The 27,194-nt window shown below is 44.0% G+C and overlaps 1 protein-coding gene across 3 annotated transcripts; it reads left to right on the forward strand.

Moving 5' to 3' along the window:
* The first annotated feature begins 374 nt into the window (after window positions 1-374).
* On the forward strand, window positions 375-26,887 carry rif1 (replication timing regulatory factor 1). Of its 3 annotated transcripts, none has more exons than XM_014173616.2 (34): window positions 375-574; window positions 1,461-1,593; window positions 1,799-1,877; window positions 2,002-2,098; window positions 5,278-5,503; window positions 5,774-5,963; window positions 6,158-6,250; window positions 6,408-6,546; window positions 8,163-8,314; window positions 8,622-8,733; window positions 9,019-9,192; window positions 9,494-9,604; window positions 11,054-11,116; window positions 12,090-12,193; window positions 12,491-12,577; window positions 12,981-13,054; window positions 13,136-13,316; window positions 13,529-13,636; window positions 14,885-15,034; window positions 15,179-15,278; window positions 15,423-15,727; window positions 16,627-16,829; window positions 17,026-17,119; window positions 17,209-17,340; window positions 17,585-17,727; window positions 17,882-17,971; window positions 18,062-18,122; window positions 18,316-21,762; window positions 23,592-23,723; window positions 24,004-24,090; window positions 24,369-24,484; window positions 25,317-25,470; window positions 25,667-25,790; window positions 26,105-26,887. In XM_014173616.2, the coding sequence occupies exons 2-34, from the start codon at window positions 1,481-1,483 to the stop codon at window positions 26,368-26,370; spliced, it is 7,707 nt and encodes a 2,568-aa protein (XP_014029091.1). In that variant the 5' UTR covers window positions 375-574; window positions 1,461-1,480; the 3' UTR covers window positions 26,371-26,887. The 3 variants fall into 3 exon arrangements, with proteins under 3 accessions (XP_014029091.1, XP_045563248.1, XP_014029092.1); XM_045707292.1 differs by having other exon boundaries at window positions 12,093-12,193; XM_014173617.2 differs by having other exon boundaries at window positions 376-574; window positions 1,458-1,593.
* The last annotated feature ends 307 nt before the right edge of the window (window positions 26,888-27,194 follow it).

Genomic DNA, 27,194 nt, shown 5'->3' on the forward strand with positions numbered 1-27,194 from the left:
GGACATTGTCAATGGAAAGGCAATACACGATTCCACAGTTACCTGATTAGGCTTATATAGCACAGAGTAATAGGGAGTTAGTTATCAGTATCTTTGGATATAGGCTTTATTATTATGCAAATGTGGACTAAAATAGTAAAAATAAAAAGGGCATTTGCAGGTATTGCATTTATGCTTCAAAAATATTAAATATCCTATATTACAAGAAGAGAAAGATATATCACATTTGAAGGGGAAACCTTTAATTTTGTGAAAAGTATATTCGGATATATTGCTATGTGTATAAAGTACTGATAACGCCTCCTGTCCTGATATGTAAAATGTGGACACAGTGTGAGACTACGATCAAAGCAGAGTGGGCGGCCCGTGCGTCGGGTCATAGGTGATTTTCAGACGGCGTACTAGTTTCGCGCCAGCGTTTTCGCGGGGAGAGGAAACTACACTCGGAGTCAGAGAGAAAGAAAATACGTAAACTATTGCTGAAATAAGATAATATCGCGTATACTTGTGGTATATTATTGGCGTTCATGGTATCATTTTCTTTGATCGTTTGTGTTCTTTCAGGAATTGCAAGGTGAGGAAGTGCATTTGGCTGTGTTTTGTTTTTATTTCCGCGCGATCCGAGGGAGTGACTTGCTAGAAATAAAATACTCGTGGGCAATTGCAAGTTAGTTAGATAGCTACCTGTATTAGCTTTGACAGTATTGCCATTCAACATTATTTAGTAAGTTGAGAATGTGCGTATATTTGGTATTGTATATATATATTTTTTGTAGATGGCTAGGTAGCAAACCAGTTAGCTAATTGTGTGGCTACCTAGCTAACCAGCTCACTTCAGATAGTTTTGAGCTAATTTTAAAAAACGAAGTTAGTATTAAGCTTATAGGTGTCCAGACCTGTATGTTGACCAGCTACTAATGCCCTCTATTTAGAAGGGTAGCAAGCTAAGAGGATTGAAGAGTAAGTACAGTTCAGGGATGTTTTGATTCTGGCAGTGATGCCCAGCCTGACCCCTCGTACTCACATGGAAGGATACAGGCTTACACGTTCAACTCATAGCAACTGTGTCAAACAACATGCATATATCCAAATCATAAATATGAATCCAAAACTCATACAATAAACGGACAATTATGACCAGTCTTGCTCTACTCTAGTTATCCAGCAACCTAAACAAAAACACTTGTTGAGGCAGAGATGGTACAGTGTCTGTCTCAGCGTCTGTTGCTGGTATTGGTGAATGTTGTATTTCGTGGTTTTAAGTGGATGGACATGTGGGTGGCTTTGGGTTGATTGTTTGTCCCATAAAGACACATAGAGATGAATAACAGTGTTATTATTTTCTCCTCTCTGACTGGTAGGGTCTAAGGAAGGAGGATGGATAGTGGAAAGCTTCAGGTTGGCTGTAGGTTAACTCTTGAGTAAAAGTAGCTAGTGTTAAAAACATCCTCTCCCAGCAGTGTTTGAGTGAGGAACCAGGATGATGGCGATGGTGCCTTCGACCAGCTCGGGTCTCCTTCCTCTGCTGGAATCTCTGGAGGATAGCACAGCTGGACAACCGGAGCAGACAGACGCCTACCTCACTATTGCCAAGTAGGTGCTTTAGTTGGACATGCGTAGCCTGTAAGGTGACGTTGTTATCCCTAGATGCTGATCTAAGGTCATGTCAGGTGTATTTTCTTCTCTCTAATGAGCTATGGTAGGGGGTAGATCTGTGTCTTGTGTAACTCTATATAAGATGCCTCATTCTATATCGTAAATGTACACTGTAATTCTTGGGTCTGATTTGTCTTTTCAGTCGTCTCAGTGGAGATGATGGAAAGCAATTCCTCCCTGCAGTAGTAAAGCACTTTCCACGTTTGGGTAAAACTTTCCAGGTGAGTGCTTGCTTTATGTGAAGAATATTTATACAGCAGTACATTTACATTTTTTTAAACTTTAATTAACATAGGGATACTGTCATAAATGTCCAGTTGTAAAGCTATTGTCATGTTGTTTTAGACCCATATCTCCAGTCAGAATGCAGAGCTGAGCCAAGCTGCCCTGCAGGCCCTGGGGTTCTGTGTGTTTCATGTCCACGTTGTCTCTGCTATCTCAGGTACTGAACAAGTAGAACACTTCAAAGGTTTACATGGGACTAGTGTAACTGGCACAGATAAGCCTAGTCCTAGACTAAGAAACAGTAATCAAGATTTCCATTGAAACTACTTTGTACTCCAAAGGTAGACTTCATTTAGACCCCAATAGAATTCTAGAATGCAGCTGTAGATTACTGAGAATTTTCTATTTTTCTCAAATTTCAAACAGACATGGCTCAAAAACAAAGAACTTGTAATTGTCATTTGTTGACTTAGTTTTAAAGAGCACAACCTCTTTGATATGACCCCACATTCATGTCAATAGGAATAACACAAATTGTCTCCCTTTATGTAATAACACTCACTATAAAAATAATAACACACAACTAAAACCCTAGAGTAATTAAATTACTCACTCAAAATGTACTAAGTATAATATATTGTAAATATTATTTACATACACATATATGAAAAATAATCCATAATGTGACCAGAGTACAATATTTAGAAAGTATTTCAAAACCCACACAAAGTAGGCTATTTAATCGGCAACGATTCTTACTTCTGTAAAAATACAAACCAATTATTCAGACTATTTCAAAATGTAGGTAACCTCTCTCAATAAGATTTAGTACAGACCAGGCCTGACACGAAAGGTAGAAATAGTAACTTTGACGACAATTCAGTGAATGCAACAATTATTAGAAAGACAGACCGATGAAGAGAGAAGATACAAAACACAACTGTTCAGGGACAATATAAAAAAAGTACACAATTTCCCAAATAAGATTTGTAGGTTAAATTCATATCACACTGTCACTTGAGTGTTTGGATTTAGCCTACAACATGCCATAAAGCGTATTGAAGCACGGCCCCATCCTACAAAGTGACAGGTGTATAAAGTTGAGCACACAACCATGCAATCTCCATAGACAAACATTGGAAGTAGAATGGCCTTACTGAAGAGCTCAGTGACTTTCAATGTGGCACCGTCATAGGCTGCCACCTTTCCAACAAGTCAGTTTGTAAAATTTCTGCCCTGCTAGAGCTCACCCAACTGTAAGTGTTCTTGTAAAGTGGAAACATCTAGGAGCAGCAACTGCTCAGCCGCGAAGAGGTAGGCCACACGCTCACAGAATAGGACTGCTGTGGTGCGTAAAATATCATCTCTCCTCGGTTGCCACGTTCACTACAGAGTTCCAAACTGCCTCTAGAAGCAACGGCAGCACAAGACCTGTTCGTCAAGAGCTTTATGAAATGGGTTTCCATGGTCGCACAGCCGCACACAAGCCTAAGATCACCATACGCAATGCCAAGTGTCAGTTGGTGTGGTGTAAAGCTCGCCGCCATTGGACTCTGGAGAAGTGGAAACGCGTTCTCTGGAGTGATAAATCACGCTTCACCATCTGGCAGTCCGACGGAAGAATCTGGGTTTGGTGGATGCAAGGAGAACACTCCCTGCCCCAATGCATAGTGCCAACTGTAAAGTTTGGTGGAGGAGGAATAATGGTTTGGGACTGTTATTCATGGTTCAGGCTAGGCCCCTTAGTTCCAGTGGAGGGCAATCTTAATGCTACAGCATACAATGACATTCTAGATGAGTCTGTGCAACAGTTTTGGGAAGGCCTTTCATTGCTTCAGCATGACAATGCCCCTGTGCACAAAGCGAGGTCCATACAGAAATGGTTTGTTGAGACCCCCCCTCCCCCCACACACAGATCGGTGTGTAAGAACTTGACTCAACCCTATCAACCACCTTTGGGATGAATTGGAATGCCGACTAGGTTTAATCTCCCAACCTCACTAATGCTCTTGTGGCTGAATGGAAGCAAGTCCCAACAGCAATGTTCCAACATTTAGTGGAAAGCCTTCCCAGAAGAGTGGAGACTAATGGCAGCAAAGGGGGGACCAACTCCATATTAATGCCCATGATTTTGGAATGAGATGTTCGACGAGCAGGTGTCCATATACATTTGGACATGCAGTGTAGCTTGTCTTTGTATGGCGGGAGTGAGACGATCAAGTGACAGCATCGCGAGTGACGCATAATGTTGCCTACAATTCTTGTTTTCTTGCCTGACAGCCTAACTACAGAGTTTGCCAGTGTTAGTTGATTAGTGATAAAGCTGGGACAGTTTCCAACTGAATTGTATCGGTAGAAACGGGACAGAACAAGCAACTTGTTACTTGGCTATTTAAACAAATATCACCACAACTCTATCATATGAGCTCCACTGCGCGGGCGTAAGCCATAACACGACAGCTAAGCTGTCAAATAATAGGAAAACAAGGCAATGTATAGCCTATAAATATCTTTACCTAGCGAACAGGACAAACCATGACTTAAGCCCAACAGATAAACACAAACTACTCTAATCTCCATTTCGGGGGCTTGTTAGATGGTTGTCTGTATGGCTGACTAGTGAAAGTGACAGCTGAGCTCTGCGCTTCGAAAGCTCAGCATTAATTTACCGCCACAGTACTTTTCTTGCCTGACAAGCAGCGTGGGCTGTTTCCATATGAATTACATTGGTAGAAACAAGACAAAACAGTCAACTAGTTAGCGGAGTATACACAGCTAAACAATGCAACTATTCCCATGAGAGAGAGAGCAATCATTTGAGCTCCTGCTCCACTGCTGATGTGCTCACCTGGAAGTACCAAACGTGTGATCATGACTGGATGTGCTAATCTGAGAGCGGCATCAAACATCAACAACACCGAACATATATCTGCTGTTGACTTATTTCACTCACCTCAACATCATCACTTTCACAGTGAAAAGTCGTGTCTGAACCCGTATCGCCAACCAACATAGAATACAGCCTCTTCCACAGTGAAAAGTGGTGTCTGAATCCGTATCGCCAACCAACATAGAATACAGCCTCTTCCACAGTGAAAAGTCGTGACTGAACCCGTATTGCCAACCAACATAGAATACAGCCTCTTCCACAGTGAAAAGTCGTGACCGCTCCGTCATTTTGAGTAATTAAGTGATTTTATTTATTTTAAAAGTCAAATGACAGCATGCCCTGTTTCTGGTTGATGACGACAGCCACGGGTTGTTAGCAAGTACATTTGTCCGATATTGACACAGATGATTTTTCTTAATCTATGTTCTGGAAACAAGCCTGTAATGTATGATAAGGATGACGATAATGTGATTTGTAATCCTCCCTTTCGCTCCCTTTTCCCACAGCTAATTTTGCAGAGGAGATATTGTCAGCACTTTCCTCTCTGGTGGTGAAGTCCACAGACAAGAACACATGCACACGAGCATTATGGGTAATTTCCAAACAGAACTTCCCATCAGAGGTGGTGGCCAAGAAGGTTCCAGAGATCCTGAGGGCCCTGGAGTGTGTGCAGACGAGAGAAGACATCCAGTCTGTAGTTATGGAGCACGAGTCTCTGAATGTTGTCATAAGGTATACAAACCCACCCACTCATGTACTCCTACCTCGTAATCAATAGCTTTGTTTGGGTATATGACCCTCATTTAGGAAAGCACCATTTAATGGTTCAGCGTGACAACGCTGACACTAAGCAGGTGGATGTTACAGTACTTTACCTTGCTCAACATTCTGTCTCTGTTTTGGCTTGTGTTCATAGCTCTCTGGGCTGAAGGAGACTGTCCTGACTTTATTTCAGTGATCATCAGCACTTTCTCTGTCATGACACACTCTCTCTGTGGTCAGTTTGTTGGAGCAGGCCTCAGCCCAGATGGGTGAGGATGCAGTACAGTGGGCCAAGCTGGTCATCCCCCTGGTGGTCCACTCAGCTTCTAAGGTGCGCCTGCGGGCGGCAGCAGCCCTGGAGATGGGCCTGCCTCTACTTCTGGAGAAACAGAAGGAGGTGGCTGCCATCGTAGAACCTCTCATGTCCTCAGTGAGTCTTTTTTTACTCTGTCATTGTTTCTAGGCCAGGTTACTGTCAAATCACTTAGTGACAACTGCTGATGTAAAAACGGCGCTAGAAATGCGTTTGATTGAAATGGAAGGTTTGGAAATGCAGCACATCAAACGCAGCATGTTTGATGCAGGTTTCTTCACATTCAGATATAATTTCTTGTTTCACTCCAGAAACTCATCCCGGAGCTCCAGAAACTGTTCTCCACGAAGAACGAGACCAACGTGCTGAAACTCTGGCCGTTGTTTGTCAGGCTCCTGGGGAAGGTACGGCTTGGTCATTCTTTATGGTTTGAAACCTGCACCATTTCCTACTTATCTACTACTTATCTACTATGTAATGGTTAGGGAGTGAGTTGGGCAGTGCATGTAATGATCTTCAGAAGTTGTATTGAAACACTGTGAATTGTGTTCCATCCCACAGCTGCTCCATAGAGGTGGCCCCTTCATCAACTCCCTGCTTGGCCTGGAGGAACTGGGCTTCCGTAGCTCCTCCCCAAACATCAAGAAGATCGCCTTCATCGCTTGGAAGAGCCTGATTGACAATTTCGCGCTCAACCCAGGTGCGTACAAGACAACAGCATGCTTTGACTTAGTCCAGTTTAATTGAGTTGCTGCTTTTTAGTCTTTACTTTCATCAGCTGTTTTACTTTAAAATGTATTTGAATTGAGGTTTCTATGACGTGGTTTATAAGATACTCTAGTAAACATCCACTGAGTCCTCTATGGAGATCATGTGCTAAGAGACTTGACTCTCACTGTTGAGTTAGGAAAGTTGACTAAAATATTACTCCTCAATCGGAATACTATGAGGACCACACAATAACAGTTGAACATGTTACTTTATGTATTCGTAGTTTAGGGAAGTTCTATACCAGGGGTCTCCAACCTTTCCTAGCGTGAGAGCTACTTTTCAATTACTCGTACATTTTTCCCCCAGCTTTCAAATAGGCACTCTGTATTTTCCAGAATTCCCTTTTCTGTTATATTTTTCTGTTTTGGGATTTTTTCTGTTAACTCAAAATTAGAATTATACATAGAGGAACAGTGATATTTGATGATGTGACTCCATGTCAGTGGTAAAATTGCATCAAAGACCATTTGAGTGTTTATTACTATATTTTGGTCAATACCCCATTGAACTGCGCATTTTGCGAGCTAGGAATGTGCTGGTTTAGCGATGTTTTTTGATGCTGCATATGTCATGACAGAGATTGCGAAACAAAAGCCCACCCGATTTATACAAATAATGATGATATCGTTCTGCCAGGTAAGCCTACTCTGCAGTTAACTTTTAACTGAGAAAGTTTTGGGGGAAAGTCTGTCTACCCAGAAGAAAGTTATCATGATAGCTAACTGGTTACACAAAGTGAATGATTGACAAATGCGCACACCACACAAACATACAGGGGAAATATTGCTGGAAATGAATTGCCAGATAATGTGACATTTTTTTTTTTTTTTGCCAATTGTGGCTAGCTAGGGGTGTAGACCCCTGTTCTATACGGACTGTAACTGTCTGCCTGTCTCCTCTGTACTGTAGAGATCCTGTTCTATACGGACTGTAACTGTCTGCCTGTCTCCTCTGTACTGTAGAGATCCTGTTCTATACGGACTGTAACTGTCTGCCTGTCTCCTCTGTACTGTAGAGATCCTGTTCTATACGGACTGTAACTGTCTGCCTGTCTCCTCTGTACTGTAGAGATCCTGTTCTATACGGACTGTAACTGTCTGCCTGTCTCCTCTGTACTGTAGAGATCCTGTTCTATACGGACTGTAACTGTCTGCCTGTCTCCTCTGTACTGTAGAGATCCTGTTCTATACGGACTGTAACTGTCTGCCTGTCTCCTCTGTACTGTAGAGATCCTGTTCTATACGGACTGTAACTGTCTGCCTGTCTCCTCTGTACTGTAGAGATCCTGTTCTATACGGACTGTAACTGTCTGCCTGTCTCCTCTGTACTGTAGAGATCCTGTTCTATACGGACTGTAACTGTCTGCCTGTCTCCTCTGTACTGTAGAGATCCTGTTCTATACGGACTGTAACTGTCTGCCTGTCTCCTCTGTACTGTAGAGATCCTGTTCTATACGGACTGTAACTGTCTGCCTGTCTCCTCTGTACTGTAGAGATCCTGTTCTATACGGACTGTAACTGTCTGCCTGTCTCCTCTGTACTGTAGAGATCCTGTGCAGTGCCAAGCGTCTAAAGTTGCTGATGCAGCCCCTCAGCTCCATCCAGGTGAGGACTGAGGCCCTCCTGCTCACTAAGCTGGAAGTCTGGTGGTATCTGGTGGTCAAACTGGGAGCCAACTTGTCCGCACATTTTGAACAGGTACGGCTCGTGTTTCATCTACTATTTTATGTACATGATTATATTCATGTTTATACTGCCCATTTTGAACAGGTGCAACAAGCATTTCATCTTTATATTGGAATATCATAACCTGATAATGTGTTAGGACTCTGAGCAGGATTTGTTACTACGGAATTAAGATATTCAGTTGAGAACCTGAATCTACTCATGTATTCTCTTATCTGACATTTGCATGCAATGTTATCATTTCCCTTCGTTTTTAACCACACTTGTGGTTTTGTGAAGTAATGTGTTACTGTTGTTGACTAATAGTCTGTGTTGTCAGGTTGGTGTACCTCTCCTCCAGTGCACCCTGGGCCCTGACTCGGCCCTGCCAGCCACTCCTTCCAGGAGCTCCAGCCAGTGCAGTGCTGTGGGGACCACTACTCCCAAATCTGGTACAGTCTCTCTCTGACTGCCCTCACCTACCTTCTATTGACTAGTACTGGCAAATATCGTCTGCTGCTCTTCAGCTGTTTTGCTTTCAATTTGCATGCGTGACTTGCCAATATGTACTTGTATTTACCTAGTAGCGTATAGAACAGCATTACTTAATATTCTCATGTTGAATATACCTGAAATGTGCCACCAGGAATTGTCTCGTGGAAACATTGGATGTAACTAAATGTATTACTCTGAGATTGATACGTCATTGATGAATCACTCTCCCCCCGCCCCACCAGGTTCCCCAGCGTTCTCTAGCTCTACGGTACCCCGTCTGAACCTAAACACCAGTGTGGTGGTGGCTCAAGCCTACCCCTCCATCCAGCTGCTGGGACTAGAGATGTTGTTGCACTACTTCCTGGGGCCAGAAGTCACAACCACCGCAGCCAAGAACAAGCTGACGCTCAGCCTGGGTGAGAGAAAAAGAGAGGGAGGGGGCGTTGCTACCATAGAAATAGAATGGTTGCTACCATAGAAATAGAATGGTTGCTACCTTTAGAAATATAATTCAATATAGAAATAGAATGGTTGCTACCTTTAGAAATATAATGGAGGTGTAGAACTAGTTTAATAAACGTTTGTGTTACCATGGGATGAACACACATTACCCATGTGCAATGCCTGTAAAGTAAACTTTGTGTCAGATTTTTGTATATTATTTATGTTGGAACCTGCTTGCCTGTTTCTGACTTCTGACCCTCTTTGTTTTCTCAGAACCCATTTCTCACCCCTTCCTGTCCAGCCCCTTCTCCTTCACCAAGCACGCCCCTCTGCTGATCACTGCTGTGCGCGACAGCTTCATCTGCATAGGCAAAGACGCCCCAGGTACCTACCTGCCCTCAAGTAACTCACTGCAATTGACATGAGCATAGGCTCAATGACAGCCATAATGGCTCTGACGGCCATTTTGGCTCCTTTTAGAGTAGGGATGTTATTTTATAGCGATACTTGTAATTTTATTTTTTGCTAGGTGGCATAGGCGTTAAAAACAATAGTGAGCCGTCATGTTTTCAGAACTTTTTTCCATGACTGATCAAAACTAATTTTGAAGTGGATTTAATAAAGGACAACAATAACAGATTGTAACTTTCACCTGGATTAACCTGGTCCGTCTGTTATGGAAAGAGCAGGTGTTCTTAATGTTTTGTTTACTCAGTGTATGGTGAGAAATATGTTTGGAACATCAAATTGCAATAAAATCGCAGTATCGAATCACAATGCATATAGGATCCTAAGAATCACAATACGTATTAGAGGTCGACCGATTATGATTTTTCAAAGCCGATACCGATTAATCGGACGATTTTTTTTTTTTTGTAATTTTTTTTTTTTGTTACATTTTATTTATTTATTTGTAATAATGACCATTACAATACTGAATGAACACGTATTTTAACTTAATGCATCAATAAAATCAATTTAGCCTCAAATAAATAATGAAACATGTTCAATCGGTGTCCAAAAATACCGATTGTTATGAAAACTTGAAATCGGCACTAATTAATCGGCCATTTTGATTAATCGATTAATACATATATGATCCTGAGAATCTCAATACATGTAGGATCCTGAGAATCACAATACATATATCGGTACCTAATTATAGCGATAATATCGTATGGTGAGCTCCCTGGCAATTCCAGCCCTACAGTAGTGCCATTTGATGTCGTCTCGGAGACTGTTTCAGAGCCAGCCTCAGTGTATAGCTGTTTCTTCCTCTGCCAGTCAGGTAGCCAGGGAGAGGATGTAAATCATCTATGGCCCAGCTAGGAAAAATATAAGCCTAACTTCCTAACTTCAGCTGCCCTTCCTCCAAGAGCAGATGCCGCAGTCTCCAAATATTCCCTAGTTCAAGCTGCAGCATGCGGCAAGCCAGGCCTGTATCACGTGTGTGAGAGGCTGCGTTTACACAGACAGCCTCATATTTGTTTCACTAATTGGTCTTTTGACCAATCAGATCGGCTCTGAGTAATATCTGATATCATTGGTCAAAAGACCAATTAGTGGAATAAATATCAGAATTGGGCTGCCTGTGTAAACGCAGCCAGAGTGAAGTACTCTCTCCATAGAGGGGATAGGATAGCTCTGGCTTGACTTGCTGCCGTGGAAGGGCTCCCTCACGTCGACTAGTAACTGGAGAGTCTGAGAGTCACTGCTTGGGGGTGGAGGAGAGTTGGAAGGAATGATTGTATGTGTAGAGGTGCGTGAGTAGGGTGGGTTAAATGACTGACACTTCATGTGGGGTGACTCACCTTTTCTCTCTATCCCCTGCAGATGCCTTGCTTGCCCTTATATGGCAGAACCTCGTCAGTTTCGTAAGCACTACGATTGATGCTGGTGAGTGCCAGGGTCCAACCACATCAGATTGGCGTTAGAGAAGAACTCCTATCATGATTTAGGCCTGCAGTTTATCCAGGAAGCGCTGTAATCTCACTCACTGATGAGCTAGTTTCGGCCTTGGCTATCTCCTCTATAGCAGTGTTTCCCAAACGTCTCCTCGTTACCCCCAATCGTTCCACTTACTTTATGTATTGTAGTACTGGCACAGCTGAGTCAACTAATGAAGGACAGTGTGCTATTACTGGAATACATCAAGTAAGTGGAATGACTGGAGAGGTTTGGGAAACATTGCTCCGTTGGAAGGATAGACCATCATGCTGCGTGCCTCACTCTGCTTGGATGAGCAATGCCGTAGTTTAACCTCACTCCATCTTCATGTAGTTGGCTAATATTCCACTGGATATCATAAGGTGAATGCACCAATTTGTAAGTCGCTCTGGATAAGAGCGTCTGCTAAATGACTTAAATGTAAATGTAAAATATTGGGAAATGTTCTGTTCTGTGGCTGCTGCTCTGTTGGACTGACCCTTCCAGCCATGGGGTCAGCCCTGTGGCCCCACACAGAGTACCACAGCTGGGCCTGAGTCCTGTTTGTCAGGGGGGAGAACAGAGACCCCAGCCTCCCCCCACCCCAGGCCCAACCCCACTGTCATCAGTTTAAGTCTGAGCGGACATCAGACCTTCAGATCTGAAACCGCTGTGACGAGGAATGAGATCTGAGGGGCAAGACCCCAGTGATGACCTTCCAAAGAAATTACCTAAATGAATCTCAAGTCTTTCCTTGATAACTTGCGTCCTTTCTCCTTGCCTCTTTCTCAAAATGTAAATTCAAGGTCCCTCCCCTTGGACCTTCTCCATTGTGTTTTGAGAAGGTGGTGAGGAGAGAGGAAAGACCGATGGAGATCCACCCCTAGTATGTTGTCTTTGTTTGTCTCTCATCCTGTCCCTTGTACCTGTGTTACCGTGACAGCAGGCAATAAGAAGGAAAGGCAGGGCTCTGAGGTGCTGACCTTGCTGCTACAGGCTCTACAGAGCATCATCTCCTCAGAAGCCCTCCCTGCACACAGGGCTCTGGTAAGACCTGCCTCTCCACCGCTGTACTACACCTACTCTTGTTCTACTACACCTCCAATCAGGACTGGTCTTCTGGTAGCCCGTGTTAGTGCAAACTAAAAGCTAAAGTCTTACTAACTTCTGTTAATGAGTCTGTGTTTTGGTCCAGGAGTTTTTCATACAATTGTCAAATGTCAGTAGACCAGCTTGAATATAGATGTCCTGGATATCTCTCAATGCCCTGAAGCGCCACACTTAGCTTGTAAAAGGGGCTGCTTTAATGCTTTCAGTAGATGTTTTTTTACTGACTCTCAACAGAGTCTGCTGGAATTGACAGTGAAGGGAATCCCTCAGAGAGTACTGGGATCTGCCTCTTACCAAGTGGGCAAAATGGATGTACTGAATGTGAGTTTCTGCCTCTTCTCTTTCTGTTCAGCTGTATGCAGGGTGTATCTGATTATGCTCTTGACACAGATCTAGGATCATTGGGAAAGGGACCATGTAAGCAACAGTTTCCATACGTAATAAACTGAAATGCAGTAGGTCCATCCAGTGGCTTCCTGCTAGCTCTGACTCCTTCCTTTGTTGCACACAATCTTAAATCCCACCCGTAAAAGCGGAACTATAGAAGGTTCCCTGAGACGTGGCTATAGACTCCTATGACACCGTGACAACGCTGTGACCTGCTCTATAAAGATGTCTTCTCTAGATCAGTGTAAATGAACATCCTGCAGTGTCTTTGATATGGGAGCCAGATGTGTTCTGAATTCTGTGTGTGGTTACATTGTCTCCTCTGTCTCTGCCCCAGGGAACCCCAGCTCTGTTCCTGGTTCTCCTGTTCTACAACCACAGTCTGGTGGCAGGCTTTGTAGAGGATGAGAGGTGGGTTCCCCCGTCTTACTATAAACTAATGTAGCAGCCACATGTCTTATTTGAGTTGTATCTGTCTCTGCCCCCCCGCAGGTTCTTCCTGTGTTTGGAGACACTGGTGAGCTGTGGTCTGTCCGGCCCCACGTCCCCCCTGGCGTTTGGGGAGGCGGTCCTGGGGGCGGTTGGGCGCAGCGCGGGGACTCTGGGGAACAAAGAACAGCTTTGGAGGATGTGGAGCCTGGTGGTCAACCCGCTGACTGACACCATCACACAGGTTAGAACGGGACCCACCGTTTAACTGACATCTGTACATGTCATGTAAATGCTCTAGAACTGCACTGCATGCGATGTTTGTTTAGATGCAAGAACAATTTCGCCAAGGGGTCACCTTAAACAAACGACAATGATTTATATTTCACCTACGTGTTGCATAGATGGAGATGGCAGTGGAGATTGGTTTAATAAGATTCTCCTCCCTCGTCACAGAGCAATGAGGTGAACCAAGGAGACGCTCTGGAGCACAACTTCAGTGCTGTGCTCACTGCCCTGATGTTCCCCGTCACATACCTGCTACCTGGCAAGGTTCTGCCACAGGTGAGTCTCTGAGATGGCATACTGTATCCAGACCTGCTAACCTGCACGCATTTTGCGTACCGTGCAAGCAATTTGAGGTCAATGTACGCTTGTATGGAAAAACGACCCTTAAATACACAACAATAGGCTTCTAGTTGGCACATTGTGATTTTGGACTCAACCGTCTGAAGTGGTTGGTGTTGGTCAAGCGCATAACCACTTATTTCATAGTTGGTTCCTTAGCTAAGGTGTCATTACGACAAAGGTAGTTAGCTGCAGCGTTTAGTCAACTCAGCGAGAACACTTTCTTGCCCGCACATGCTTTGATATTTGCAACGGTTGTGTGAGCAAGCGCATGGACGAGCAGAAACGCTAATGTCCTTCACAGAAAATTGTTACTGTTCAAGATTAGTAGGCCTATGTTAATGAATCAGTTCTTGATCAGTCCTCTTAATATAGCTGTAGGCCTATGTTAATGAATCAGTTCTTGATCAGTCCTCTTAATATAGCTGTAGGCCTATGTTAATGAATCAGTTCTTGATCAGGCATCTTAATATAGCTGTAGGCCTATGTCAACAGTAGGCTGCGGATGTGATAGTCAGTTCACCAATGACAAGGCATGTTGAAAGAATGGTATCCTAGTTGTCAGACCTAACTAGATGGATGAGGTCGGGGATGGAGAACTGAAACAAGCTCATACATGCCTAGTTAATTTGTTTCATATTCCAGATAGCCAACAGTAAGCTAGACTACGACAACATTCAGAAGAAGCCAGTTAACATTTTCACCAGACTATCCAGATTACCTGTTAGAATAATCATTACCCATACATTTAACCTAGAAAAAATGTGAAAGTGTCATTTGAGACCACTTCAATTTAATTTAGCATCAAACAAAGCGTCTATGTTGGGTACATTGATTGATATGTAAGACTTTCAGGAAATGGCAGTTACAGGTTTTTCAAAAATGCAAAATGCTCCAACTTCCTGAGGGGGGAAGTTGACTATTTATCTTTTAAAAGATCATGCTATAGGATTCTCCAATAAACCACGGTTGAACCTATTGAGTGCTTTGCTCTAATTTCAGTTATTTCAAGTGAAGTACCTTACTGTCAGTGTGATCTGAGTGGATCAGTTTGAGAAAGGCGAGGAGCCGCAGATTCGCTAATCTCATAATGAGGGCTGGAATGCAGGGTAGTTTGAAGATATGTGATTCTGCGTTGTCCCACTGCAATGTGGTCAGTCTCAAACATGCTTTCTGCCACTGTAGATGACTCAGAAGTCCATGCTGGGTACGTGGTGCAGGCTGTATAAGGTGTTTGCCCGCTGCTCTGCCCTGGTGGCCACGGCCGAGGAGAACGTGTGCTGTGAGGAGCTGTGTGTCAAGATGGCTGCCATATTGGACAGAAAGGCCCTGAAGGTAAGCGGGAGGGGACCGCTGCACTATACCCAACACCCAATGGTTATCTAATTTACCAGAGTTGGTAGCCTTTGGATTAATACTGTGGTCCAGTAGTTTGTTCAGATTCATTGAGCGTTCCGTGCCCATTTGTTTATTCTCCAGGTTCCATCAACGTTGCATGCGGCTGCTAACATCCTCCTGGTCATCGCTGAGAGTGCAGACTTCTCTCCCTACACACCACAGTTTCAGCAGAAGATGAAATGTAAGATGCTTTTAGCACCGTTTTAACCAGAAATTGAAGGTGTTTTAACCATATTTTAAAGCAGTTTTTTTTAAATCACAAATGCAAGGTGTTTTTTAACTCAATGGGCTTGATGTTTACTTACCCTCCCCTCGTCCCTTCCAGCTCCCCACACCCCTCTAACCTGGGTGCGTAAGAAAAGCAAGGCGCTGGGGAACCTGTCTACCTTCCAGACCCTGCTGGTTCAATCCCTTGAGACCTTCAATGAACTGGAGGTCCCTGAGACGGTCCCTAATGGTACAGGCCTGGCCCTGGTCTCCATCCTCTCGATCTTGTTCTCTAATCTGTCTCTGGGTACAGCCATCCAGGAGGCCCTGGCCTCTCTCTCACATCCCCTCGTAGCCCTCTATGAACAGGCTGGGAGGACTCCAAATGAGCAGCGCAAATGTACCTCAAATCTTGGAGCAAAGGTGTGTTGAAATGTTTCCCATGTCGTTTCTTTATCTGTACTGAAATGGATCTCTATATAAACTATTGCATTAATGTTATATAATGGACAAAAATATAAATGCAACAATTTCAATTATTTTACTGAATTAAAGTTCATATAAGGAAATTGGTCAATTGAAATGCATTCATTAGGCCATAATCTATGGATTTTACATGACTGGGCAGCAGTGCAGCCATGGGTGTGGGCCTTTGAGGGTATAGGCCCACCCACTTGGGAGCCAGGCCAATCAGAATTAGATTTTCCCCACAAAAGGGCTTTATTACAGACAGAAATACTCCTCCGTTTCATCACTTGTCCGGGTGGCTGGTCTCAGACGATCCCGCAGATGAAGAAGCCGGATGAGTTTTTGGGCTGGCATGGTTACACGAGGTCTTTGTTTTTGAGGCTGGTTGGACGTACTGCCAAATTCTAAAACGGCATTGGTAGAGAAATTAACATTAAATTCTCTGGCAACATTTCTTTCTGGTGGACATTGCTGACCAAACTTCACATTTTTTAGGGTGGCCTTTTATTGTCCCCAATACAAGGTGCACCTGTGTAATGATCATGCTGTTTAATTAGCTTGTTGATATGCCACACCTGTCAGGTGACTGGATTATCTTGGCAAAGGAGAAATGCTCACGAACAGGGATGTAAAACAAATTTGAGAGAAATAATCTTTCTGCGTATGTAGCATTTCTGTGATTTTTTTTTTTTTAAATTTCAGCTCATGAATCATGGGATCAACACTTTACATGTTGCGTTCATATTTTTGTTCAGTTTCTAAGTAATTGATTCTTTCTTTGCATGCTTCATCTCTTTAACCGATCATCTGTGTCTGGGTGCTAGTCTCACTATAAGTGTATTCTTTCCCTGCAGCTGGAGAAGCTCCTGAGTGATGTCTTGGGGTGCCTGCAGATCCGTTCAGCCCTGGCCTATGATGATGAGCTGCTGGCCCTGCTATCCCCCTTGCTCTGTGTCCTGTTCCTCCATCGGCGCAAGCAGGTCCGCTCCTTAGCTACACAGTTCTGGAATGCAACCTTCGCCAACACTCTGGTCCTCGTCTATCCAGAGGAACTCAAGTAAGAATCTGTTTGGACATTAAGATGAGCCATATTATATTTATGGGGTGATTTCCTGCACCAATAGCATATTCAGTGGAGAATCTCCAATAAAACTGCTTTAAAGTCCAGCAATGTATTTAATCTGGGTCCTGAAAACGGGCCCTAAACCGACCCTAAAAGGTTTTCATGTTTGCTAATGTTTGTTTTTTTCCAGGCCGGTGTTGAGCCAGGTGAAGCAGAACACTCCTATCCTTCTACCTGGATTTCAGTCTGTTGAAGTTCCAGATGAGCTCAGTGGACAGTACTCGGTGAGTGTTTTCCCTGTTGAATAAGTCAAATCGGAGCAGGTTTCATATGAATGGTGTAATAATGCCTGGATTATGTTTTGTGGGTGCAGAGTGAGAGCTCTCAGCTGGAGACCAAACTGAGTGGAATACAGGTCACTTCTGGGGTGAAGAGAGACTCTCTACTGCCCAGGGCTGAGGAGATGAAGGACAGGAACTCCAAGACCTCTACCAAGCTCGTCTCTGTAAGTGCTGCTTTTACCCAGTCATTTCCTGTGTATGAATTCCATTTCAATTCCCCACATTGAGGAAAAATGGAATTGAATCAATTGAAATGGAATTCTTTATTCTCTGAACCCCATGACCAAATCTTGTGCTTGGCAGCTTTCATATTCTTACAAAGGCCGTCAAAACACAGTAAGTTGTCTCTATTGCCACCATTTGCCACCAGCATCATATTAGAGCTGACTTCTATTCTCTCCCTATCAGACAAAACTTGACTTTGGTTCTCACAAGCTGCCTCGCAGAGAGGAACTGGAGGAGCAGGCCTCGATAGACTTTGTGTTCATCCCCCCTGAGACCAAGGAGAGAGTTCTCACTGAGCACCAGAAAGAGGTCAAGAGAACCAAAAGGTCAGTTTCGGGCAAATCAACTTTGTTAATTCAATCTTTATTTAACCGGGAAGTCTCTTTTTTATTTTTGCCTTATTTAGACAAATCAACAAAGTTATAGAAATGCTTACATTTTCTCACTGTATTATGCTTTTGTATGGGTTGTATTCTAAAGGGTTGACATCCCTGCCATGTACAATAACCTGGATGCTTCCCTTGATACCACAGTCTTCACCCAGTACACACAGAGTCAGGAGGAATCACTGTAAGTAGTTGGCTGCTGCCGTTACACTGTATAACACTAATCTATCAACATTGGGGGACCCAATGGTTAAAACATGCATTTCTTTTTCAGGGACAAATTACCAGCAGATGAGCAAGCCGAAGATGCCGCTAAAGATGAGGGTAAATCAGAGGTAAAGAGAATCTAACAACAAAAGTTATTAATTGTTACATTTACCCCCGAGGTCTGAATTATGATTTATTTTTGCCCTGATGAACTGTTTTCATTTAAATGAAAACATATAGAAGCCATCAAAGCCAACAGCCTTTTTCCTCAAATGCAAGTGAAAATACAAATCAAATGTCTCTGCATTCTTTTCTCCACAGGGTAACGTGGAAATGGATGAAGCTTCTGAGGTTTTGGCAAAAGACACCCAGGAATATATCAGTCCAACCAGTGAGATGGCAGAACCGGCAATGGAAGAGGAGCCTGCTGAGGAAGTAATTCTTGAGTCTGCAGATGTTTCCATGGAGGATGCCAACGAAGACGTTCCATTGGAGGACTCCGATGTTCCCATGGAGTCTAGAGAAGAGGGCACCAGCCCCAATGTTTCTGGCGGCTCTGATATCATCTCAGGGACGCCTAAGAAACACAACAGTCGTCGCCAGTCCTTCATCACTCTGGAGAAGTATGCTGAGGGGAAGCCTGCTAGTCCTGCCAGCGTGGTGAAGTTTACAGGCCCCCTCACCAGGACCTCGAACATCCAGGAGCAGGAGCCTGCCTCTCAGAAACCATCGGCAGAGACTGAGGCTGACACAGACCGACAGGACTCCCAGGAGACTGAACAAGTAAGACACAAAAGCTCTAGGAATGAGTCTTTCCTAAAGGAGGGAGAGGAACACAAATCTTCAGAAAACAAACAGGAATCTGAAGTTGAGATACTCTCTGAGAAACGGTCAAGTGAAACCACAGAGGACGATGTCATCCCAGACACCCAGTCTCAGGTGGAAGTACTGAAGGAAGTTCCTGCAGTTGAAGAAGTAATGGGAAACAACAGTCAGGAAGAAGAGGAATCTAATGGTCTTTTGGAAGATTCTTCCAGCTCCCAGTCCACTCCGAGCCAAGGTGAACCAAGGCGGTCCGGACGGCGGAGGAGTAGGCCGCTGAGACCAGGAGAGGACGCAGAGGAACGAGATGATAAAGACAAACGGAGGAAGACGTCTCAACCTGGAGAGGAGGTGAGTCAAACTGATTCACCAAAGACTACTCCCTCTCCTGCCAGTCCAACTGATAGTCAGTCACAAGGTAGAGCCAGCAGGAGAAGTAAGCTGGCTGTTGAGGATGGTGGAAAAGACAAGCTGAGAAGGAGAAGTCACAAGGAAGTGAGTGAGTTGAGTCAATCAAATTCACAGGTTGCCACACCTTCACCTGCCGGTGATAGCAACAGCCAAACACAGGGTTGGAGGAGTAACAAATTGGCCAGGGAACAGAAGAAGAGAGGTGTTGCAAAGAAAGAGCTCAGTCAAAGTGACTCCCTAACGGTCACTGCCTCTGATAATGATAGCCAATCACAGAGTAGACGTAGTCAGAGGAGTAAGCTGGCTGTGGAAGTAGAGGAGGATGGCAATCAGAAACGAAAGGGTAGTAGGGCTCAGAAGGAGAAGCCAAGTCAAACAGATTCACATGTAGCCACACCATCTCAACTAGAGAGTCGGTCACAGGGTAGAACAAGCAGGAGCAAGGCCATCAGTGATTCGGAGGAGTTTGATCTCCTAGACAAGGTTGAAAAGCACGATCCTACTGAGGAGGAGCAAAGCCAAAGTGATTCTCAGATGGCCACACTGTCTCCTGCTTCTCAAACAGGAGATACACAATCACAGGGTCGATCAAGCAGGAGGAGTAAATTGGTCACAGAGTCTGAAGAACAGGGTAAAGACAAACAGAAGAGAAGAGTTGGCACGGAAAACACACTCAGTCAAATTGACTCAAAGATCACCACACCTTCAGCCACATCTTCAGCCACTCCAAAATACAGCCAGTCACAGGGTAGAGCAAGCAGGAAAAGCAAGGTGCCCCTCGAAGTGGCTGAGTTGGAGGACAAAACAAGTCCAAATGTGGCTACTGATTCAGCAGCAGCACCCGAGATGAGCCAGACTGATTCTCAGGTCACTCCTTCCGCCACCAGACAAACAGACAGCCAGCCGAGGCCCAGAGGCAGATTCAGTAAGAGAAGCAAGTTAGAGGAACAGGTGAAGGCCAGCAGCAGCCCTATGCAAACCCCTACCATAGCGACTGAGAGCTCCCAGGTGGCAGACCAGGCTGGAACACAGGAATCCCCCCAAGGAAGCAGGAGGACTACGAGACAGAGAGCTTCCCAGGGCTTACTGTCCTCCAACGTGGAGAACTCGGAGTCAGACGCTTCAGAGACCCGGGAGGATGCCCAGAAACCCAAGAAGAGAGGCAGGAATCCCAAATCCACTGAAGGTCTTCCAAGCCCACTTGCTGCTGTTGGATCAGGAGAGCCCGGGGCTTACCAAGAGATCCCAATGGATAGTTCTGAATCTTCTCTAAAGTCTGAATCTGAAAAGTCAGACTTGCATAACCCATTGAGTGAGGCCTTAGAAGTTAAGATTTCTCAGGATGTGGATGAAACCATTAAAAGTATCAACTCCCTTAAACCAGATATGGATGTTCTGAAACTTCCTCTGATAACAAAGAACGATATGGGGCAGAGGGAGGCTAACACTGAGATGGTAGATATAGAGGGTGAGTGTGAGAATACTAAGCTGCCTTCTCAATTGATCGACTCTTCATTAAAACCTGATCTAGAACAACTGAAGAGTCAGTATTTGTGCATATCCCCACAGAAGAACCTCAAAACAGTCTCTTCTCAGGAGGGTGTCCATAGTGACTTTGGGTGTGAAGGGCCAACACGGCTCCAAAATAAGCTCCTCACTGACTCTGAGCAGGCCAACTCTCCAGTGCCTTCCGCTGATGGAAATTCCGTCTCGGGATATGAAAGTGTATTACTTGAACCAAACAAACTATGTACCCCTCCCATCTCCAATGGACTCCCCACAGATACTTCACCCAGCGACGCTGCAGAGGAGAAACTGAGCCTGAGTCTACAGGTTGCTGAGTCTTCAGGGGAGAAGCTTGTAGATGTGCCTAAGCCTGTGACTGTGTCCAGTGAGGAGGTGACAGAGGAGCAGATGGGAGAAGACAAGGAGAACCGACATCCAGAGTCTACTAACAATGTTCTAGAGGAGGACCAACCAGAAGAGGATGTTTTCATGTCTATTGTGCATACCCAACCAGAGGGTTTCAATGCCTTCGATGAGGAGCAACAGGAGGAGCAGTACACATGTATTAAAGAAGGCCAGCCAGAATCTGATAACCCCTCTACTAGGACCAAAGAAAATGACACCGAGCCTCAGGCGAACGACGCTCAAGATATCACTCCTCTCCAAGAGAGGGCAAAAATGGATACGGTTCCAGGTCTTGAGTGTGAAGAAGAGGACGGTGAAGAAACTCAGATAGACAATAACGACCTAGCTCTACATCCTCTAGACTCTGCTGACCCTCTGACCTTCGACACTAGCGAAGCACCAGTGGCTCTACATCATCCCAGTACTTCTAAAGACGTGTTGTGCCAAGATTCGCCTCCCAAGCAGAAGAGTTTGGAGGCTATGATGGGTTTGGAGGTGGGCCAGAGCCCCAGCAGTGGCAGGATCAGGGGTATGTGGACCCCCTCAGCCTCCCCCTCCACCTCTATACTGAAGAAGGGACAGAAAAGACCAATAGAAGAGGAGAGTCCTTCACCTTTCACTAAGGTAACATGTTCCGGTGTACTTAATCTATGAAGATTTACACAAATCATACTATGGTTACAATGCGTTCTTTATGATACATTTACAGTGCATTCGGAAAGTATTCAGACCTCTTGACTTTTTCCACATTTTGTTACGTTACAGCCATATTCTATAATGGATAAAATAGTTTTTTCCCGTCATCAATCTACACACAATACCCCTTAATTACAAAGCAAAAAGAGGTTTTTAGACATTTTTGCAAACGTGTTACTTAAACAAAAATGGAAATATCACATTTCTGTAAGTATTCGGACACTACTCAGTACTTTGTTGAAGCACCTTTGGCAGCGATTACATCCTCAAGTCTTGTTTGACGCTACAAGCTTGGCACACCTGCATTTGGGGGAGTTTCTCCCATTTTTCTCTGCAGATCCTCTTGAGCTCTGTGAGGTTGGATGGGGAGCGTTGCTGCACAGTTATTTTCAGGTCTCTACAGAGATGTTAGATTGGGTCCGGGCTCTGGCTGGGTCACTCAAGGATATTCAGAGACTTGTCCCGAAGCCACTCCTGCATTGTCTTGGCTGTGTGCTTAGGGTCGTTGTCCTGTTGGAAGGTGAATTTTTGCCCCAGTCTGAGGTCCTGAGCGCTCTGGAGCAAGTTTTCATCGAGGATATTTCTGTACTTTGCTCCATTCATCTTTCCCTTGATCCTGACACTTCTCCCCAGCCCTACTGCTGGAAAAACATCCCCACAGCAATATGCTGCCACCAACATGCTTCACTGTGGGGATGGTGCCAGGTTTCCTCCAGACGTGATGCTTGGCATTCTGGCCAAATAATTCAATCTTGGTTTCATCAGACCAGAGAATATTGTTTCTCTTGGTCTGTGAGTCTTTAGGTGCCTTTTGGCAAACTGGGTTGTCATGTGCCTTTTACTTAGGAATGGCTTCCTTCTGGCCACTCTACCATAAAGGCCTGATTGGTGGAGTGCTGCAGAGATGGTTGTCTTTCCGGAAGATTCTCCCAGAGTGACCATTGGGTTCTTGGTCACCTCCCTGACCAAGGCCCTTCTCCCCCAATTGCTCAGTTTGGCCGGGCGACCAGCTCTAAGAAGAGTCTTGGTGGTTCCAAACTTCTTTCATTTAAATGAAGAATGACGGAGGCCACTGTGTTCTTGGGGACCTTCAATGCTGCAGAAATTGTTGGTACCCTTCCCAGATCTGGGGCGGCAGGTAGCCTAGTGGTTCAAGCGTTGGACTAGTAACCGAAAGGTTGCAAGATCAAATCCCCGAGCTGACAAGGTAAATAATCTGTCGTTCTGCCACTGAACAAGGCAGTTAACCCACTGTTCCTAGGCCGTCATTGAAAATAAGAATTTGTTCTTAACTGACTTGCCTAGTTAAATAAATAAACAGGTGGACTCCAAGTTGTAGAAATATTTCAAGGATGATCAATGGAAAAAGGATGCACCTGAGCTCAATTTTGAGTCTCATAGCAAAGGGGCTGAATACTTATAAATATGTAAATAAGTATTTATTTTTAATACGTTTGCAAAAATGTATAAACTTGTTTTTGCTTTGTCATTATGGGGGTATTGTGTGTAGATTTGAGGATTTAAAAAATATACATATATTTAAGCAATTTTAAAATAAGGCTTTAACGTAACAAAGCGGGAAAAGTGAAGGGGTCGGAATACTTTCCGAAGGCACTGTATGCATTTATTAGAATTATCTGCATTTCACTAAATCAGTATGAATTGAAAATCACATTCAGTTGAAGAGAAACCTTGATGTATCTAGAATGGCATTAGCAAGTTCTGAAAACAGTGTTAAATGAATCTATATGTTGCAGTCTCGACGAGTATCATTTGCCGACCCAATCCAACACCAGGAGCTGGCTGATGACATTGACCGTCGCAGCCCTGTCATCCGATCCAGCTCCCCAAGAGCCAAAACTACCAGCAGCAGCATCACTCAGCCTAAGGTATATGATCCACTAGTGATGTTTATTAAATGTCATTTGATATACTTTGCACAAAATCCTTATAGGCTTGATTTAGGGTTAAGTACGTGCCACTTGGACTTCCACGTAAATCATTCATCGTCATCAATGGGAGACGATGTGTAGAATATGTTAGTTAATCATGCAGATATCAAGTGAGAATACCACTCTATAAGTGGCCACAGAATAACAGAACTTTGCCTTTACTTTTTTTGATGTCTTACATTTTGACTCTTAGCCTAACCTCTGCTCTACATTGCAGTATATCACAACACCAACAAAGGGCCTACTGATCCTTAGTCCACGCAATCTCTGCAGCCCGGGGTACAAGAGCTCCAAGAAATGCCTGGTATGTATCCCCAGATACACAGGAAGTACCCAAGTTATTTTCAGACACGATCATAAATGCAGCACGGTTTACCTTTTTAAATCCAAATTCAGTCATTTTTAATCAAATGTATCCGATTTATAGAAACCTTATTATCAAAAACAAGGACATTCATTTTACTGCATACAGCAATTCATGACATCTCAAAGTGCATGATTGTTGTGCATCACATTTTTGAAGAACAAGTGCTTGAGTCCAATACCTTTGATCAGTGACTGACTTGATGAATGTTGTTTCAGATCTCAGAGATGAGTCAGGAGCCAAGGCCCATCCCTAAGGACTGTGTGTACCCGGCCCTGGTCAGCTGTTCTACGCCTGTGGAGGCGGTGCTGCCTCAGATCACCTCCAACATGTGGTGAGGACATAAATCCCTATATGATAGATTTAGCCAGCCAGAAAAATGTTCTAACACACCAGCTAGGTTTCCATCCACTTGACAACAGATTTTCATGTGAATATTCTAAAATCTGCACAAAAACAATATGCGCATTTTCCCACCAGATGTTTCCATCAAATTGACTTGTGGATAAAATGCAGTGTGTTGATGACGTAGTGTACATAAAAAAATTACTTTTGCGCTTTAATGTACCCAGAAAGAAGGTCCACATGAGATTATGGACAAACAAGCGAGATTCATTTTATTTGTCAAACGGCAGCCAAGAATCGATCATCATGTCACCAGAATAAGACCCTCAATATTTATTGGAAAGCAGCATCAAGCTCATCACTGTGTACTTTCACCACCCTGTGAAGTTCATCATAACTTATTTCATCTGTAGCCTAATAAACTGCAAGCTTTCCTGAGTCGTAGTGGGAGGACCAGACAACATATCGCGTTTACTTCAATATGATGGTTTTATCAATATTTGCGCATAAAGGCGTTTCCTCCATTTCTCGCATAGTTAATTTTACCAACACAAAAAGATCCCATGTTGTTTAGCATATTGTTTTGTCGACATTTGGAAAGTTTACCGAACTATTTTCTTTTTCCATCAGGCCTGTCTTGACATTTTTTTATCCGACATTTACTTTACGCATTATAAGGTTGCCAGAAATGTTGATGTATTTGCATTGTCCCTGTCAAATAAACCGAATAAAAGTGTTGCTGACATCCAAAGGTTTCAGATCTTTCCCCCCCCAGACATGGAGAGAGAATTTTTTTTCTTCATTTTTCTCTCTTCCTATAGGCCTCGTGGTTTTGGTCATCTTGTGCGAGCCCGTAATATCAAAACGGTTGGAGACCTCAGTGCTCTCACACCAAGCGAAATCAAGAACCTTCCCATTCGCTCCCCAAAGATCTCTAATGTGAAGACAGCACTTAAAACATACCACGAACAGCAGGTAATGCCTAGAACTTTCAAAACAGTAACTTTCCACCACCTTCTAAAAATGCAACTGAAAATGAAATCTCTTCTATTCACCTTATCTTACCAGATAAATACTTTTCCTACATAGATTATAACTGCAGCTAAAACCAACCTGAACTGATACCATCTGTTTGGGCTGTATCTGACTGTTTTCCTTGTCCTTGCTTCAGCGGAAGGGCCGTAGTGATGAGTTGAAGAGTTTTGAAGAGATGGAGAACATGACATCAGAGCAGGAGGAGCCAACCCTTCCTCGGAACCAGGAAGAGGAGGACAAGACTCCTGGAGAGGCCCTCGGTGAGTTCCTACCAAATACACTACACTTTAGAAAAATGTCCTAATGATGATAATGGTTTTGTTGGTGCCAAGTGATTTGAATTGATAAGTTACTTTAACAATCAATCACATTTCTAGCCCTTTTAAAAGCAACAGTTGTCACAGTGCTGTACAGTAACCCAGCCTAGGCCGCAGTTGAATTACTTTTTTATTTGTTTTTAGATCGCAAAACATCTTCATATTTTTCTATAAACCTTCAATCTAGTTTAAGCCATCTGAGGTATTACCTCTCGTCTTCAGTATGTCATAAATGGTCTCTCTGATCCTTGCTGTAGCCACAGAGATGTTGGATGAGCCAGTGTCCATGGAGCAGGGTCCAGAGGAGAGACTGGACCAGAGCAGGCCTGACCACCAGAGACCTGAGGGGGATCTTCTGTTGGAGGTGGAGTCCCTGGGAGCTCGTCTAGCTGGGGAGGAACTGAGCCGCTGCTCCCCTGACCAGCTTGTTCAGCTCCATGATCAGCTGGGAGGGATGATGAAGAATGTAGTGGTGCAGCTGCAGAGCAGACTACTTTCTCAGAACAAGGACAGCGGACCCTGATCGAAACGGTCTACGGGGTTTGGATATCTTAAGAATGCCCGATGTGACGTCTCTTGAGGGTGCCTATTGACATTTGTGGGGGGCGGAACATTGGTGTTTGAATTTTTAGAGATCTTATAGAGATTTTTTTTATATGGGCCCCTCAGCCCCCATGGACTTCGAACCTGAACACCCCAATCGCGGTTTCTCCTATTACACTCTTAACAGAGTTAATCAGGACTGTGCTACAAGTTGACTAGGATCTATGTTTTTAACTTCTGTTGTTTTTGTCCTTTTTCCATGTCCTCTGATGGGTGAGGGAGGTATTTTATAAATGCTCACTACTTTACTTTTCTTTTTAGTCTGAAAGGTTGGGTGGTGATGATGATGATTTAACTGTCGCTATGGTAAGAGTGAAAGGGAAGCCCGTCTCTGATTGGCTGTTCCAAGACTTTGCCATGAATTGACTTTTTAGCAATCAATGCTGGCCAGGAGGGTGGCACTTTTTATGTACTTAAATAAAGGATGCAAAAACTTATGAGGGTGTATCACCAAGTGTTATTTTGGATGTATAGGGGGATGGAAACACTAATGGTCTATTTTTACGCTTACAGTAGGTGGGCAACATATTTCTGTTCTGATTTTGAATTGATGACTCTTAAGGGCTTTCCAGACGAGCAGCGGGGGGTGGAGTGGCCCATTAATTTTCAATGGAGCTAGGCGGGGGGCTATCCAGGCGGAGGTACACATGGAAGCTGCTTAGCCAGGGCAGGGAAAATAGAAATCTGCTGTTTTTCTAGTGGTGCTGTCGTTGTTGACCATTCACAGTAGAAAACACAGCCTAC

This window comes from Salmo salar, chromosome ssa25 (genome assembly GCF_905237065.1).
Source record: "Salmo salar chromosome ssa25, Ssal_v3.1, whole genome shotgun sequence".
Taxonomy (NCBI): domain Eukaryota; kingdom Metazoa; phylum Chordata; class Actinopteri; order Salmoniformes; family Salmonidae; genus Salmo; species Salmo salar.

Bases quoted from the DNA above. Each gene is read 5' to 3' on its own strand.
- rif1 (XM_014173616.2), top strand. From the start codon at position 1,481: ATGATGGCGATGGTGCCTTCGACCAGCTCGGGTCTCCTTCCTCTGCTG. The intron at 2,099-5,277 runs GTACTGAACAAG...CTTTTCCCACAG, and splicing joins CGTTGTCTCTGCTATCTCAG to CTAATTTTGCAGAGGAGATA. The intron at 12,194-12,490 runs GTAAGACCTGCC...GACTCTCAACAG, and splicing joins TCCCTGCACACAGGGCTCTG to AGTCTGCTGGAATTGACAGT.